Source organism: Schistocerca piceifrons, chromosome 11, assembly GCF_021461385.2.
Source record: "Schistocerca piceifrons isolate TAMUIC-IGC-003096 chromosome 11, iqSchPice1.1, whole genome shotgun sequence".
NCBI classification, from domain to species: Eukaryota; Metazoa; Arthropoda; class Insecta; order Orthoptera; family Acrididae; genus Schistocerca; species Schistocerca piceifrons.
Window position 1 is genome coordinate 30,247,742 of NC_060148.1, and position 19,363 is coordinate 30,267,104.

Here is a 19,363-nt window from a genome sequence, read left to right on the forward strand (position 1 = left end):
CTAGTACAGTGTATATCCACCTTTCGCAGCAATGCAGGCTGCTATTCTCCCATGGAGACGATCGTAGAGATGCTGGATGTAGTCCTGTGGAACGGCATGCCATGCCATTTCCACCTGGCGCCTCAGTTGGACCAGCGTTCGTGCTGGACGTGCAGACCGCGTGAGACGACGCTTCATCCAGTCCCAAACATGCTCAATGGGGGACAGATCCGGAGATCTTGCTGGCCAGGGTAGTTGACTTACACCTTCTAGAGCACGTTGGGTGGCACGGGATACATGCGGACGTGCATTGTCCTGTTGGAACAGCAAGTTCCCTTGCCGGTCTAGGAATGGTAGAACGATGGGTTCGATGACGGTTTGGATGTACCGTGCACTATTCAGTGTCCCCTCGACGATCACCAGTGGTGTACGGCCAGTGTAGGAGATCGCTCCCCACTCCATGATGCCGGGTGTTGGCCCTGTGTGCCTCGGTCGTATGCAGTCCTGATTGTGGCGCTCACCTGCACGGCGCCAAACACGCATACGACCATCATTGGCACCAAGGCAGAAGCGACTCTCATCGCTGAAGACGACACGTCTCCATTGGTCCCTCCATTCACGCCTGTCGCGACACCACTGGAGGCGGGCTGCACGATGTTGGGGCGTGAGCGGAAGACGGCCTAACGGTGTGCGGGACCGTAGCCCAGCTTCATGGAGACGGTTGCGAATGGTCCTCGCCGATACCCCAGGGGCAACAGTGTCCCTAATTTGCTGGGAAGTGGCGGTGCGGTCCCCTACGGCACTGCGTAGGATCCTACGGTCTTGGCGTGCATCCGTGCGTCGCTGCGGTCCGGTCCCTGGTCGACGGGCACGTGCACCTTCCGCCGACCACTGGCGACAACATCGATGTACTGTGGAGACCTCACGCCCCACGTGTTGAGCAATTCGGCGGTACGTCCACCCGGCCTCCCGCATGCCCACTATACGCCCTCGCTCAAAGTCCGTCAACTGCACATACGGTTCACGTCCACGCTGTCGCGGCATGCTACCAGTGTTAAAGACTGCGATGGAGCTCCGTATGCCACGGCAAACTGGCTGACACTGACGGCGGCGGTGCACAAATGCTGCGCAGCTAGCGCCATTCGACGGCCAACACCGCGGTTCCTGGTGTGTCCTCTGTGCCGTGCGTGTGATCATTGCTTGTACAGCCCTCTCGCAGTGTCCGGAGCAAGTATGGTGGGTCTGACACACCGGTGTCAATGTGTTCTTTTTTCCATTTCCAGGAGTGTAGTTTATATAGTCAGAATTATATTTAACAGAGTCTGGCATTTTTCGTATCCAAACCTGTTTCAGCATTGTTGTGGCACGGTCAGTGGGTCGTTCATTTATTTTTTGCTCCACATTTTGTCGCCCCTTCGATAGGGTATTTTTTCAGCCACCATTTTTTCGCCCCATCTAGGATGGAGGGAAGCAATGTGATGTTGACGTTGGAACAGGATAGGGGGCGTAGAATCGAGCAGAATTTTGCAGATAATGGTAGTCATAAGTCGACTGTTTGTGCAGCTACGATAGTAAAATAACAACCAATCAGTGACGAGTTAGCAGAAGCGGACAGCCTGAAGAGATGGTGGAAAGTATTTCTGAGAGCGCACCAAACATTCACAACATGCAAAGAATTTTCGTGAGCTGATGACTTCTATAGAGATGTCTAGTGTGTAGCGAGGTTGAAGGGATAATTTTGGAGCATTTGTTGAAAACAAGAGTTAATCCCTGTTTGCTATTTCGCTACAGGCTTGGTTTAGGATCACTAGTCTATTTATCACAAAAGCCCCTTTATATTAGTAAAAAATGAAACCTGTGTGTTTTGATTTTTAAAAGTCGATATTTTGTCAAATGGGAGTATGCACCGCTGTGTCTTTTAGATTTTTAAGAAGCAATATCTCGCCAGACGGAAGAATACGACCTCACAAATGTTTATACAATAATCTAATATGTTAAGATAGCCAAATTCATATGGCTGGTTTCAGCATATTATTGTCGTCTTCTCATGTGATAAATAATCCACACATAATTTCATCTTGATGTATCAATACATAGTATAAATCAAAGCCGCCTACGCATCTTTTATATTTTGGATGATAAGAAGTGATTCAAGAAGAACTGAAAACAGTGATAAAACCAAAACAGTATGATTACAGAGATTGTCTTTCAGTATGAGACATAGATTGTCACATAGTTACGTGCTTTTATCACAGGCAACACATTTCAACAACAGAAATCGGGCCATCGTTACTCGAGGACAATGTATGCACTCTGTTCCAACAGACAGAGATTACAAGAAAATTATTGTGTAGGTTGTGAAAAACTTTACGCTAAAAATGAGCTGGTTGACAGATACAATAATGAGTCAGCCCTGATACCAGTCTACTTCTGTTTATGACAACTAATATCTTAAATTTCCTAGGTTTATCAAAGCGCTTCTCATTCATATTTATAGCTCACAGTTACAGTTCTAACATAGTTGCTGTAACATCTTAAAGGTAACCTCACAAATTACCATCAATTGTATTGCCTTGATTTCCTGCATTTTATGATTTCGTCATCATGTAACAAACCAGTAACTTAAAGACTTTTTTCTGAATTAACAGGTTACATCTAAAGTAAGTTACGTAACATTTTTTACATATTACATGTTGGTTTGCTTTCATTCATAATTATTTAATCATTTCAGTTCAATTGCTAGCATGACCCATTTACTCAGTGTTTATTGGAGAACCCTGTTAGCTCAAAACTAATATCTGGGCATGATATAGTAAGAACTACACTTTCGTTTCACTAAATATATAAACTGTATTGATTCCTAATGTAAGCAACAGTAGTACTTGAAAATGACAGTATTGAACAAAATATTGCATTCCCTGTAATAGAATCACCTTTTAAAAACCCCTCCTCATAAAGTTGTTTTCTGAGAGATTGCGTATTGGTGATTTTTAATTATGTGTCCTGTGCTCTTATTCTATATTGCCTGTAGTAAAATAATATAATCTTTTGGGAAAGTAATGAAGTTTTTGAACATGCTACCTATAAGCTATTGTTTTGCATATTGTTCAGTATGTACATAATATTAAAAATTCTAACGTATGATACCCTTTTATTATACTGAAAATTTTCCCTTAACAACTTTTTATAGTCTCTAATAAATTCTTCAGTAATGACCTTTTTATATTTGCACGATGGTTAATAACATTCAAAGTATATTTAAATTATTTAGTTTGATGCCATTTCCATCAATTAATTAGAAAGACAGATATGCAGTTCGTTGCTACTAATTTTACTAACATGTATCTTGGAATTTTTCTTTTTTTTGCATGTCTGGTTGGTTGCAGATGAGTTCAAAGTCACAAAGGCGGAAGGTGAGTTCAACTTTGGTAAATATGTATTTTGTGTCAACGTCTCTTAAGTTTTCTGTGTGGCATTCTGTTGGTGACGGTATTCTTACTGAGTATTGTGAATACATGACATTGATTTGTTGAAATACAGAAGAAACTTGCAATAGAGTTTTGTACTCTTATTCTTTTTACTCTTCTTCTTCTTCTGCCAGTTCAGGTTTAGGGCTTAAGATCTATTCCGGCCTAACCTGCTCTTGTCGAAGGATTCTCTGAGATGGCATATGCAATAAATGGGATTACTTTTTCAGTTAATGATTGTATCCCCAGTTCTTTCCTTATTTCTTACTTTGTCTTCTGTTGTACAGCCTTTCACTGATCTGAAGAACTTCTTTTGTGATGCTTGAAATTGTCTTACGTCTTTTGTTCTCAATGTCCAACTTTCTGATCCACATAGTAATGTGAGTAGTCTTGTGACTTTATAAAATTTCATTTGGGTTTCTCTTTTCGCTTTACCCATTGGTGTTACTCTGATCGTGCCACATATATTTTGGTAGGTATTAATTCTCTTATTTATGTCTTTCTCTCCTTCAAACGTTATGACACATCCTAGATACCGAAAATGTGACACCTGTTCTGTTATTATGTTACTGATGATTCTGTTGGATCTTGTGGTGTTTATTTTTGTTGTTGATATATTCAGGCTATAATTTAGACTTGAATTATTTAATCTATTTACCGCTATTTGTAGTTTGTCTTTACTATCCTGTATGATTAGATCGTCATCGGCAAAAAGCGTTATTTTTAGATATTTATTTCTCCGAATTCATATACCCTGAGGTACTGTGTCGTTTATCCATTCCCTAACAAGGATGTTGATGTCGATATTGAACAGTCTAGTTGATATATTACAGCGCTGCCTTACACCCTGGGCCTGCCGGGGTGGCCGAGCGGTTCTAGGCGCTACAATCTGGCACCGCGCGACCGCTACGGACGCAGGTTCGAATCATGCCTCGGGCATGGATGTGTGTGATGTCCTTAGGGTAGTTTGGTTTAAGTAGTTCTAAGTTCTAGGGGACTGATGACCTCAGAAGTTAAGTCCCATAGTGGTCAGAGCCATTGAACCATTGAGAGGACAGTAATTTTGTAACTTCTACGTTGACAATAGATCACATTCACAAAAGGTGTCCGAAATTTGTCGTGTTGTGCATCGATATATGTAGCACTGCCCCCCCTCCCCCCCCCCCACCCCCCGCCCCCCGGCGAGGGTAGTATCAACAGCCCAAGAGAGCTACACGTTCGGCGAAGTACGTCATCCGGTGACGTCACGTGTTCGACATTTGTCATCCACTTTCGGCGTATTTCCCGACAAGGCCCCGCGTGTCTTACATTAATTTGCTTGTCATAGCGCCATGTCGCTTCGGGTGTTTTTAAACATTAATTCCAATCATCCTGTATTCCTGGTGTAGTAGAATGATTGCAGGATTGAAGATGTTGACAAAAATCAGCCAACCAGTTCCAAATTAAAGCTTTATTTAGCCCTCGCCCTAGGTTTCGATTTTTACAAAAATATCTTCTTCAGGAGGAGTGGGTCCTAAAAATGTATATAAACGAATACAAACTATGTTTGCTATATTAATAATACAAAAATATTGGTGAGGTATGCGTACTCGCTTGTTACATCACATGCTGGTAAATTACATTACCTGAAGGCGAGCGACTCCTATCATATATAAAATTGGCATGTATACCTCTAAAATTATTACATTTGTTACTGGCATTGTTTAAGAGATTGTCATTTTGCTTCAGTGTAAAATTACGTTACTTAACACCTGCAAGACGCAGTGCTTACGCGCATGTATACAGGGTGTTACAAAAAGGTACGGCCAAACTTTCAGGAAACATTCCTCACACACAAAGAAAGAAAAGATGTTATGTGGACATGTGCCCGGAAACGCTTAATTTCCATGTTAGAGCTCATTTTAGTTTCGTCAGTATGTACTGTACTTCCTCGATTCACCGCCAGTTGGCCCAATTGAAGGAAGGTAATGGTGACTGCGGTGCTTGTGTTGACATGCGACTCATTGCTCTACAGTACTAGCATCAAGCACATCAGTACGTAGCATCAACAGGTTAGTGTTCATCACGAACGTGGTTTTGCAGTCAGTGCAATGTTTACAAATGCGGAGTTGGCAGATGCCCATTTGATGTACGGATTAGCACAGGGCAATATCCGTGGCGCGGTACGTTTGTATCGAGACAGATTTCCAGAACGAAGGTGTGCCGACAGGAAGACGTTCGAAGCAATTGATCGGCGTCTTAGGGAGCACGGAACATTCCAGCCTACGACTCGCGACTGGGGAAGACCTAGAACGACGAGGACACCTGCAATGGACGAGGCAATTCTTCGTGCAGTTGACGATAACCCTAATGTCAGCGTCAGAGAAGTTGCTGCTGTACAAGGTAACGTTGACCACGTCACTGTATGGAGAGTGCTACGGGAGAACCAGTTGTTTCCGTACCGCGTACAGCGTGTGCAGGCACTATCAGCAGCTGATTGGGCTCCACGGGTACACTTCTGCGAATGGTTCATCCGACAATGTGCCAATCCTCATTTCAGTGCAAATGTTCTCTTTACGGATGAGGCTTCATTCCGACGTGACCAAATTGTAAATTTTCACAATCGACATGTGTGGGCTGACGAGAATCCGCACGCAATTGTGCAATCACGTCATCAACACAGATTTTCTGTGAACGTTTGGGCAGGCATTGTTGGTGATGTCTCGATTGGGCCCCATGTTTCTCCACCTACGCTCAATGGAGCACGTTATCATGATTTCATACGGGATACTCTACCTGTGCTGCTAGAACATGTGCCTTTACGACACAACACGTGGTTCATGCACGATGGAGCTCCTGCACATTTCAGCCGAAGTGTTCGTACGCTTCTCAACAACAGATTCGGTGACCGACGGATTGGTAGAGGCGGACCAATTCCGTGGCCTCCACGCTCTCCTGACCTCAACCCTCTTGACTTTCATTTATGGGGCCATTTGAAAGCTCTCGTCTACGCAACCCCGGTACCAAATGTAGATACTCTTCGTGCTCGTATTGTGGACGGCTGTGATACAATATGCCATTCTCCAGGTCTGCATCAGCGCATCAGGGATTCCATGCGACGGAGGGTGGATGCATGGCTCTGAGCACTATTGGACTCAACTGCTGAGGTCATTAGTCCCCTAGAACTTAGAACTAGTTAAACATAACTAACCTAAGGACATCACAAACATCCATGCCCGAGGCAGGATTCGAACCTGCGACCGTAGCGGTCTTGCGGTTCCAGACTGCAGCGCCTTTAACCGCACGGCCACTTCGGCCGGCGGTGGATGCACGTATCCTCGCTAACGGAGGACATTTTGTACATTTCCTGTTACAAAGTGTTGAAGTCACGCTGGTACGTTCCGTTGCTGTGTGTTTCCATTCCATGATTAATGTGATTTGAAGAGAAGTAACAAAATGAGCTCTAACGTGGATAGTAAGCGTTTCCGGACACATGTCCACGTAACATATTTTCTTTATTTTGTGTGTGAGGAATGTTTCCTGAGAGTTTGGCCGTACCTTTTTGTAACACCCTGCATAGCGCCCACTGCAGTCGAATTTTTCCTTATCGCTTAAGCTTCCGCAGCGTTAAGCAGAAGTTTCTTTTTCTAGTGGCGGTCTCTTAGCTTGACGTGCTCTCTTCTTTCCCCAGGTATTTATAAGACTGGTCCTTTGTAAATAGAGCTATAGCTTCTGCACGCTGAATTTACATACAGTTTTAGTCGGTCAGCAAACGTATTAGAGATTTTATACCTTACGTTTACCTGTTAATTTATTGCGTTATTAATAGCCTTGCAGAAGGAATTTTTAGTCTTACTTTAATGTAAAATGCTGTTACTTAACACAAAGGAGGCGCAGTTCTTACGCGCGTGTACTCAGCGCCCTCTGCGTCCCAGATTTTACTTATCGCTTGAGTCTGTACGTTAGAGCAGTTGGCCTTTGTCTCTGGCGTGGTGAATACTTACGTTATGCAAATCTTTTATTCTTGGGAGTCCTTTTATTTGGACTCCATATTGAAGAAGAATGATCCACTTGTTTGTGATAACTACAGAGGAATTGCCTTACTGCATGTCACCTACAAAATCTTATCGAGCTGCCTATTAAACAGGGTGATACCAGTAACAGAAGAACTGATTGGGGACTATTGCGGTTTCCGCAGAAACAAAAAATGGTTCAAATAGCTCTGAGCACTATGGGACTTAACATCTGAGGTCATCAGTCCCCTAGAACTTGTTGTTGTTGTTGTGGTCTTCAGTCCTGAGACTGGTTTTATGCAGCTCTCCATGCTACTCTATCCTGTGCAAGCTTCTTCATCTCCCAGTACCTAGTGCAACCTACATCCTTCTGAATCTGCTTAGTGTATTCATCTCTTGGTCTCCCTCCATGCTGCCCTCCAATGCTAAATTTGTGATCCCTTGATGCCTCAGAACATATCCTACCAACCGGTCGCTCCTTCTTGTCAAGTTGCGCCACAAACTCCTCTTCTCCCCAATTCTATTCAATACCTCCTCATTAGTTATGTGATCCACCCATCTAATCTTCAGCATTCTTCCCTGCATCACACACATCCATGCCAGAGGCAGGATTCGAACCTGCGACCGTAGCGGTCGCGCGGTTCCAGACTGTAGCGCCTAGAACCGCTCGGATACCCCGTCGCAGAAACAGATCCACATTAGATCACTTATTCACCCTAAGACTATTAGCTGAAAAGGCGTGGGAATTCAATGTAGATGTCCATATATTATCCTTAGATTTTGAAAAGGCCTATGATAGCATACACCGACAAACACTCCTAAATATAATGAAGGAATTTAAAATACCATCAAAATTAATCAGATTAGTTAAAATGTGTATAGATGAAATTTTAAGTCGCATGAAGACTCCGGTAGGAGAAACTGAAGTTTTTAAGGTGTACACTGGACTGAGACAAGGGGATGTCATTTCACCTATTTTATCTAACCTTGTCCTAGAGAAGATCGATAGAGAATTTTCTAAAACCAGTCCACAAGGGATCCAGCTACAGGATGTGAACATTACAAGACTTGCCTATGCCGGTGATGTAGCACTAATAAGTAGTTCCAAAAGAGAATTAATCAGAATGATGCAAAACTATTACAAAATTGGCGAGAAAACAGGATTCCATGTAATGAAGAGAAGACAGAATACCTGCCCATAAGTAGGAAAACCAGAAAGGATGCAACTTTGACTTAGATGGATTCAGTTTCAAGACTGTTGACCACTTCAAGTATCTAGGAAGTCTGGGGGACGTTACACGCAATCTTCCTTCCTTCTTCCTTTTATATCCCCCAGCCTAAATCCATATGAGTTCTGGTTGCGGGGATGTCTGGAGGATAGGATACAACGACATATCGCTCCGATTATACCGGATATGCTGCAAACAACTGTCAAAGATGCCATTTAACGGTTGTAGCATGTTGTTGAGTTGGGACACCACACTGAACACATGTTGTAACTTGTGACCATATCGTAATAAATCTACCAGAGGGACCGTTATCTTGATGGTTGCTCCCCCTTTCCTGCACGCACACGACATTCTGACTGCTTACAGCGCCGTATTTTCACCTGGTGGGAGGAAGTGGAACTATTATTTTTTAGCATACTCCACGAGCACACCAACCTGCCTGTGATGTTTCTGTGCTTTGCAATGTACAGCAAACACAGCAGTACTCTGAACACCACAGTTTAATTATAACCACCTGGCATAAAAACTGAAGTCTCTGCTGCAGTTCTGTATGCTCACGCTAATCTCAGGAACTACGGTAGAGATGTTATTCACTAACAGACAGACTGATTTACGAGAAAAGTTTCTGTGTATAATTTGTGAAGATTTTGTGCCAGCTGGGTTAAAAATGACGAAGCTAATTTCCTGACCCTCTGAAAACGATGCCACTGGCATCCATCGGTGAATTTCATAACTGTATGGACTCCCGTACCAGTGTGACGTAGCAAAGTGCGTTTGTTACCGATGTTTTGTGGCAAAGGGTGCTGCGTATCAATAATGTGTGGCAGAGGGATAGAGAAACAATTAAAATCGCTCAAAAGAGGTAAGGCCGCTGGACCTGATGGGATACCAGTTCGATTTTACACCGAGTACGCGAAGGAACTTGCCCCCCTTATTGCAGCGGTGTACCGTAGGTCTCTAGAAGAGCGTAGCGTTCCAAAGGATTGGAAAAGGGCGCAGGTCATCCCCGTTTTCAAGAAGGGACGTCGAACAGATGTGCAGAACTATATCTGTAACGTCGATCAGTTGTAGAATTTTGGAACACGTATTATGTTCGAGTATAATGACTTCTCCGGAAACTAGAAATCTACTCTGTAGGAATCAGCGTGGGTTTCGAAAAAGACGATCGTGTGGAAACCCAGCTCGCGCTATTCGTCCACGAAACTCAGAGGGCCATAGACACGGGTTCCCAGGTAGATGCCGTGTTTCTTGACTTCCGCAAGGCGTTCGATACAGTTCCCCACAGTCGTTTAATGAACAAAGTAAGAGCATATGGACTGTCGGACCAATTGTGTGATTGGATTGAAGAGTTCCTAGATAACAGAACGCAGCATGTCATTCTCAATGGAGAGAAGTCTTCCGAAGTAAGAATGATTTCAGGTGTGCCGCAGGGGAGTGTCGTAGGACCGTTGCTATTCACAGTATACATAAGTGACCTTGTGGATGACATCGGAAGTTCACTAAGGCTTTTTGCGGATGATGCTGTGGTATATCGAAAGGTTGTAACAATGAAAAATTGTACTGAAATGCAGGAGGATCTGTAGCGAATTGACGCATGGTGCAGGGAATGGCAATTGAATCTCAATGTAGACAAGTGTAATGTGCTGCGAATACATAGAAAGAAAGATCCCAACATAGTAGGTCAGCAACTGGAAGCAGTTTATTCCATAAATTATCTGGGAGTACGCATTAGGAGTGATTTAAAATGTAATGATCATATAAAGTTGATGGTCGGTAAAGCAGATGCCAGACTGAGATTCACTGGAAGAATCGTAAGGAAATGCAGTCCGAAAACAAAGGAAGTAGGTTACAGTACGCTTGTTCGCCCACTGCTCGAATACTACTCAGCAGTGTACGGACCAGACAGGGTTGATAGAAGAGATAGAGAAGATCCAACTGAGAGCAGCGCGCTTCGTTTCAGGATCATTTAGTAATAGCGAAAGCGTTACGGAGATGATAGATAAACTCCAGTAGAAGACTCTGCAAGAGAGACGCTCAGTTGCTCGGTACGGGCTTTCGTTGAAGTTTCGAGAACATACCTTCACCGAGGAGTCAAGCAGTATCTTGCTCCCTTCTACGTATATCTCGCGAAGAGACCATGAGGATAAAATCAGAGAGATTAGAGCCCACACAGAAGCATACCGACAATCTGTCTTTCCACGAACACTACGAGACTGGAATAGAAGGGAGAACCGATAGAGGCACTCAAGGTACCCTCCGCCACACACCGTCAGGTGGCTTGCGGAGTATGGATGTAGATGTACCGATGTATGAGGCAGAAGGCGCTTCGTGCTGATGTTTCGTGATTTTTTTTTTTGGTCATCAGTCTACTGACTGGTTTGATGCGGCCCGCCACGAATTCCTTTCCTGTGCTAACCTCTTCATCTCAGAGTAGCACTTGCAACCTACGTCCTCAATTATTTGCTTGACGTATTCCAATCTCTGTCTTCCTCTACAGTTTTTGCCCTCTACACCTCCCTCTAGTACCATGGAAGTCATTCCCTCATGTCTTAGCAGATGTCCTATCATCCTGTCCCCTCTCCTTATCAGTGTTTTCCACATATTCCTTTCCTCTCCGATTCTGCGTAGAACCTCCTCATTCCTTACCTTATCAGTCCACCTAATTTTCAACATTCGTCTATAGCACCACATATCAAATCCTTCGATTCTCTTCTGTTCCGGTTTTCCCACAGTCCATGTTTCACTACCATACAATGCTGTACGCCAGACGTACATCCTCAGAAATTTCTTCCTCAAATTAAGGCCAGTATTTGATACTGGTAGACTTCTCTTGACCAGAAATGCCTATTTTGCCACAGCGAGTCTGCTTTTGATGTCCTCCTTGCTCCGTCCGTCATTTGTTATTTTACTGCCTAGGTAGCAGAATTCCTTAACTTCATTGACCTCGTGACCATCAATCCTGATGTTAAGTTTCTCGCTGTTCTCATTTCTACTACTTCTCATTACCTTCGTCTTTCTCCGATTTACTCTCAAACCATACTGTGTACTCATTAGACTGTTCATTCCGTTCAGCAGATCATTTAATTCTTCTTCACTTTCACTCAGGATAGCAAAGTCATCAGCGAATCGTATCATTGATATCCTTTCACCTTGTATTTTAATTCCGCTCCTGAACCTTTCTTTTACTTCCATCATTGCTTCCTCGATGTACAGATTGAAGAGTAGGGGCGAAAGGCTACAGCCTTGTCTTACACCCTTCTTAATACGAGCACTTCGTTCTTGATCGTCCACTCTTATTATTCCCTCTTGGTTGTTGTACATATTGTATATGACCCGTCTCTCCCTCTAGCTTACCCCTACTTTTTTCAGAATCTCGAACAGCTTGCACCTTTTATATTGTCGAACGCTTTTTCCAGGTCGACAAATCCTATGAAAGTGTCTTGATTTTTCTTTAGCCTTGCTTCCATTATTAGCCGTAACGTCAGAATTGCCTCTCTCGTCCCTTTACTTTTCCTAAAGCCAAACTGATCGTCACCTAGCGCATTCTCAATTTTCTTTTCCATTCTTCTGTATATTATTCTTGTAAGCAGCTTCGATGCATGAGCTGTTAAGCTGATTGTGCGATAATTCTCGCACTTGTCAGCTCTTGCCGTCTTCGGAATTGTGTGGATGATGCTTTTCCGAAAGTCAGATGGTATGTCGCCAGACTCATATATTCTACACACCAACGTGAATAGTCGTTTTGTTGCCACTTCCCCCAATGATTTTAGAAATTCTGATGGAATGTTATCTATCCCTTCTGCCTTATTTGACCGTAAGTCCTCCAGAGCTCTTTTAAATTCAGATTCTAATACTGGATCCCCTATCTCTTCTAAATCGACTCCTGTTTCTTCTTCTATCACATCAGACAAATCTTCACCCTCACAGAGGCTTTCAATGTTTTCTTTCCACCTATCTGCTCTCTCCTCTGCATTTAACAGTGGAATTCCCGTTGCACTCTTAATGTTACCACCGTTGCTTTTAATGTCACCAAAGGTTGTTTTGACTTTCCTGTATGCTGAGTCTGTCCTTCCGACAATCATATCTTTTTCGATGTCTTCACATTTTTCCTGCGGCCATTTCGTCTTAGCTTCTCTGCACTTCCTATTTGTTTCATTCCTCAGCGACTTGTATTTCTGTATTCCTGATTTTCCCGGAACATGTTTGTACTTCCTCCTTTCATCAATCAACTGAAGTATTTCTTCTGTTACCCATAGTTTCTTCGCAGCTACCTTCTTTGTAGCTATGTTCTCCTTCCCAACTTCTGTGATGGCCCTTTTTAGAGATGTCCATTCCTCTTCAACTGTACTGCCTACTGCGCTATTCCTTATTGCTGTATCTATAGCGTTAGAGAACTTCAAACGTATCTCGTCATTCCTTAGTACTTCCGTATCCCACTTCTTTGCGTATTGATTCTTCCTGACTAATGTCTTGAACTTCAGCCTACTCTTCATCACTACTATATTGTGATCTGAGTCTATATCTGCTCCTGGGTACGCCTTACAATCCAGTATCTGATTTCGGAATATCTGTCTGACCATGATGTAATCTAATTGAAATCTTCCCGTATCTCCCGGCCTTTTCCAAGTACACCTCCTCCTCTTGTGATTCGTGATAGGGGGCGGATACTATCGACGTTGTGTGGCAGAGGGTACTTCAGAGTAGTGTGACGCTGGAAAGTGTGGGCAATGCTTGTACAGAGAATTGCCAGTCCTCTCTGGACTGTCACTGGAGTCAGGGAGAGAGGGCCGTGCGGTACCTCGCACCGCCGGCCGGAGTGACCGAGCGGGTCTAGGCGCTCCAGTCTGGAACCGCGCGACCGCTTCGGTCGCAGGTTCGAATCCTGCCTCGGGCATGGGTGTGTGTGATGTCCTTAGGTTAGTTAGGTTTAAGTAGTTCTAAGTTCCAGGGGACTGATGACCTCAGAAGTTAAGTCGCATAGTGGTCACAGCCATTTGAACCATACCTCGCAGCTGTAATGGCTAACGCGAGATGTCACTCCAAACTCCAGTTCAGTATGAAACAGATAACATTTGTGTCTTCTGAGAACTTTCCTGGCGTGCGCTGCTCAAATGCTTAAACTGTATGAAAGTGAAATATTTAGTTACCTTCTTTCTCCGAATTTTTATCATGAGTCTACACAATGGCCTCTCAACAATAAAGTAGTGGGAAACAGTGTAAAGGCAAAGACACTTTTAGGGAAGTTCTGTACTTCTACCATCGGAGGGTGGCACGTAACTTAACCCTTTCGTGGGCAAAATTATTGAGCAGTTGTTTTAATGAATGGAGAGCAGATAGTAGTTAACAGATAGGTATATTTATCATACAGAATACCAAATTTGCTCCAACTGTGAAAGTGACGTCACACAACAAGGTGGGAAGTATTCTTCCGACTGCCCATCCTTGGAGTTAAATGACAAAAACAACTTTTTCAATATATGTCATATTTATTTGATAAATTTACTTCTCTTGTTACAATGATTGTTCACAATTACTTGCCATGAAATTTTCTGAAACATGGGTCTATGCAGAGTGGTATTTGACAATATGTACAAACACAGCGAGTGCTCTTTTCCGCAGCTTTGGTACTACAATGACGGCACGTCCAGTACGTTTCTCCTGAAATGGGTCGATGCTCTCCTGCAGCCACATGACGAAAATCTTCAGGCACTTTACCCCTTTTTACCAGAAAGACAGGTTTTGGTCCACGCCTTTTTTGGGATGAGAAGCCAGCGATCAGTTGTCTGGCTAGATAGATCCTGCATGTGAGCTGATCATGCTGTCCACTTTCTCTTTTACTTATTTTCCACAGGATAAAACTTTTCACTGCAGCAACGTACAGCAGGAAATAAAATATTCTGTGCCACCATTTTACAGAACGTCTGCCAATAGCATACCTTTCTCGTAATTGATCAAACTTATCGACACCACCCATTATTTTGTTGTATTCTGCCACAACTTCAGGACAAGAAATCTCTGTACTAGTACCATCCTTGTTTTTCCTTTTCACTGTGGCTGTTTCTCATGGGTCATGAATTGAGGACAGGAAAGTGACTGGACGGTTATCCATCCATCTTACTGCAGAAATGGCTCCTTTTGTTTCAAATTGGAATTCTCCTCGTTCCAATTTTACGTTTTCCTTCATAAATTTGGATAAATCAAAAGTATTTACCTAATACTATAGCTTTGAGGAAAAAATCATAAAAGTCACGTAAACAGCACTGAATGTCTCCTCTTATCCACCGACACAATTGGACCGGATCTGATCCGGTGACGCTGTGTAATAGTAAACTGCCACAAAAAAAAAAGAAAAAAAATGGAAGCTGACATTGTCGGCTGGTATAGTTGTGCACGGTGCATGTGCAATAGTATGAGATCCAGTGCACTGACAAATACAGTCAAATGGAAACCCTACTTAATGTGCAGGCAAAAAGGAATACAAACGTCTCAGAAATGACATCGACAGGAAGTGCAAGGTGGCTAAGCAGGGATGGCTAGAGGACAAATGTAAGGATGTAGAGGCTTGACTCACTAGGGGTAAGATAGATTATGCCTAGAGGAAAATTAAAGAGACCTTTGGAGAAAAGAGAACCACTTGCATGAATATCGAGAGCTGACATGGAAACCCAGTTCTAAGCAAAGAAGGGAAAGCAGAAAGGTGGAAGGTGTATATAGAGGGTCTAAACAACGACGATGTTCTCGAGGACAATATTATGGAATTGGATGTAGATGAAGAAGAAATGGTAGATAAGATACTGCGTGAAGAGTTTGACAGAGCACTGAAACACCTAAGTCGAAACAAGGCCCCGGGAGTAGACAACATTCCATTAGAACTACTGACGGCCTTGGGAGAGCCAGTCCTCACAAAACTCTACCATCTGGTGAGCGAGATGTATGAGACAGGCGAAATTCCCTCAGACTTCAAGAGGAATATAATAATTCCAATCCGAAAAAAAGCAGGTGTTGACAGATGTGAAAATTACCGAACTATCAGTTTAATAAGTCACAGCTGCAAAATACTAACGCGAATTATTTACAGACGAATGGAAAAACTGGTAGAAGCCGACCTCGGGGAAGATCAGTTTGGATTCCGTACAAATGTTGGAGCACGTGAGGCAATACTGACCCTACGACTTATCTTAGAAAATAGATTAAGGAAAGGCAAACCTAAGTTTCTAGCATTTGTAGACTTAGAGAAAGCTATTGACAATGTTGACTGGAATACTCTCTTTCAAATGCTGAAGGTGGCAGGGGTAAAAAACAGGGAGCGAAAGGCTATTTACAACTTGTACAGAAACCAGATGGCAGTTATAAGAGTCGAGGGGAATGAAAGGGAAGCAGTGGTTGGGAAGGGAGTGAGACAGGGTTGCAGCCTATCCTCGATGTTATTCAATCTTTATATTGAGGAAGCAGTAAAGGAAACGAAAGGAAAGTTCGGAGTAGGTATTAAAATCCATGGAGAAGAAATAAAAACTTTGAGGTTCGCCGATGACAGAGACAACAAAGGACTTGGAAGAGCAGCTGAACGGAATGGACAGTGTCTTGAAAGGAGGATATAAGATGAACATCGACAAAAGCAAAACGAGGATACTGGAATGTAGTCGAATTAAGTCGAGTGATGCTGAGGGAATTAGATTAGGAAATGAGAAGCTGAAAGTAGTAAATGAGGTTTGCTATTTGGGGAGCAAAATAATTGATGGTCGAAGTGGAGAGGATATAAAATGTAGACTGGCAATGTCAAGGAAAGCGTTTCTGAAGAAGAGAAATTTGTTAACATCGAGTATAGATTTAAACGTCAGGAAGTCGCTTCTGAAAGTTTTTGTATGGAACTGAAACGTGGACGATAAATAGTTTAGACAAGAAGAGAATAGAAGCTTTCGAAATGTGGTGCTACAGAAGAATGCTGAAGATTAGATGGGTAGATCACATAACTAATGAGGAGGTATTGAATAGAATTGGAGAGGAGTTTGTGGCACATCTTGACTAGAAGAAGGGATCGGTTGGTAGGACATGTTTTGAGGCATCAGAAATGGTCTTCGAAAACATTCAAATGAACAATTCGACAGGAGCCAAAATAGAACATTTAGCAAACAGGAAAAATTATTTGACAAGTGTCAAAATATCAGTAATGAATTAATCCATTGCATAATATTCACTATCCAGTCTTTCTACAAAGACTCGTTCTACAATGCATTGATCTTAAGATGACCCCTTTTATCGGAATCAGTATCATTGAAAGACGACAGCAGTGCTTCAGAAACCACAGAACTTCCTACCAACAACAAATGTTTTTGAGCTACAATCAACAAACGTGGCATACACCTTGTACTCTGTATTTATTCTTATCTCATGCGTTTGTTGGATATTTTTAACTGTCGGCGTCGTTATTAAAATAGCTCTGATCGCTTTTCTCATTTTCTGTAATAACCCAATATTTCAAAGCAATGTAAATTTCACGATTCAACATTACTCGTTTTTTAAAAGCGTTTTAATTAAAAATCGAAACTTTTAGCACCACTGCTATGACAAATTGATGTAACGGTGTTCGCACAGTCATTAGCAACAAATAAGAATACATAATCGACCCAAAAAAATACCGAAAAATACCGGTTACGCAGAAATACTGATATCGGTTCTAGCCGGTCGGTTTATTCCATCCCTACTTGGCGACTGAAGACCACTACAACGACAACAGTAATAACATATTACTGTTTCCTCACTTCCTACGTATTTCGCATGTCAGATACATTGGCAACTATTTCTAAATATTCCCCCCCTGGCTCACAGACTACTCCTATTTCGAGGAAGTGCAGACGCCAAACGCGTTCGGAAACTCACACTGCGTACAACAGCAAGGACGCTCGGCTCTCGCCAATGTCGGAACGGAATTAGCGCTTCCTGCCTTATCTGCAGAGGTCTCCAAAGTTTTTAATTAAAGCAGATTGTCCGGCGTTAATGAAATCAGAGGGGGATGGTGGGAACGGCAAAGCAATCTCCAACTCTGCCGAATATCTAATGAACGAGCAACAACAGTTCGCTCCCGATACACGATCGGTATCAGGCTGTACTGTGCGTTGGGATTAACGCCGCATTCGGCGAAACGACTTGATTACGGGCAACGGAAATACAGTCGTTTCCAGTTCCCCACGCCCCGACTTGTAAAAAAGTTTTACTAACCTCCCCGAGGTAATTGGTTACAATTACAGAAAAGGCCATGTACATGGTGATTTAAGGCAAACCGTTAAAGCTGCTGGAACTGCAGTACAAAAGAAAGTTGCATAACTACATCACGAAAATGGAAACTGTTAGGAAATGAACATTTTGACCGGACGCAACCGGACTATGTTTTCTTGCTGCGGTTTTCAGTCCGAATACTGAAGTCCATCCTGTGCAAGTCCCCTCATCTCTTAGCAACTATTGCGCCCTCCGTCCACTTGAACCTGTTTATTGTATTCTTGGTCTCCCTCCACCATTTTAACCCCCCCCCCCCGGGACACACACTTCCCTCCAATACTAAGTAGGTGATCCCTTGATGTCTCACAGTGTCTCCTATCAATCGATCTCTTCTCTATTGAAACGGTGCCATACACACTACGTGAGCAAAAGTATCCGGACACCTGGCTGAAAATGACTTACAAGGGCGTGGCGGACTCCATCGGTAATGCTGGAATTCAGTATGGTGTTGGCCCACCCTTAGCCTTCATGACAGCTTCCACTCTCGCAGGCACACGTTCAATCAGGTGCTGGAAGGTTTCTCGGGGAAAGACAGCCCATTCTTCACGGAGTGCTGCACTGAGGAGAAGTATTGATGTCGGTCGGTGAGGCCTGGCACGAAGTCGGCGTTCCAAAACATCCCAAAGCTTTTCTGTAGGATTCAGGTCAGGACTATGTGCAGGCCAGTCCGTTACAGGGATGTTATTGTCGTGTAATTACTCAGGCCATGCATTATGAACAGGTCCTCGATCGTGTTGAAAGATGCAATCGCCATCCCCGAATTGCTCTTTAACATTGGGAAGCAAGAAGGTGCTTAAAACATCAATATAGGCCTGTGCTGTGGTAGTGCCACGCAAAACAACAACGGGCGCAAGCCCCCTCCATGAAAAACACGACCACACCACAACACCACCGCCTCCGAATTTTACTGTTGGCACTACACACGCTGGCAGATGATGTTAACCAGGCTTTCGCCATACCCACACCCTGCCATCGCATCGCCACATTGTGTACCGTGATTCGTCACTCCACACAACGTTTTTCCACTGCTCAATCGTTCAATGTTGACGCTCCTTACACCGAGCGAGGCGTCGCCTGGCATTTACCGGCGTGATGTGTGGCTTATGAGCAGCCGTTCGACCGTGAAATCCCAAGTTTTCTCACCTCCCGCCTAACTGTACTTGTAGTGGATCCTGATGCAGTTTGGAATTCCTGTGTGATGGTCTGGATAGATGTCCGCCTATTACACATTACCACCCTCAACATCTGTCGGCGGTCTCTGCCAGTCAACAGACGAAGTCGGCCTGTACGCTTTTGTGCTGCACGTGTCCCTTCACGTTTCCACTTCACTATCACATCGGAAACAGTGGACCTAGGGATATTTAGGAGCGTGAAAATCTCGCGTACAGACGTATGACACAAGTGATACCCAATCAAAAAAATG

At 43.4% G+C, this 19,363-nt stretch overlaps 1 protein-coding gene across 1 annotated transcript in view; it reads left to right on the plus strand.

Moving 5' to 3' along the window:
• LOC124720446 (coiled-coil domain-containing protein AGAP005037) overlaps positions 1–19,363 on the plus strand; it is a 992,798-nt gene that overhangs the window by 21,401 nt on the left and 952,034 nt on the right. Inside the window, exon 2 of the mRNA XM_047245796.1 lies at positions 3,366–3,392. Within this exon, the coding sequence (XP_047101752.1) occupies positions 3,366–3,392 (27 nt within the window). The remainder of the gene's footprint in view (positions 1–3,365; positions 3,393–19,363) is intronic.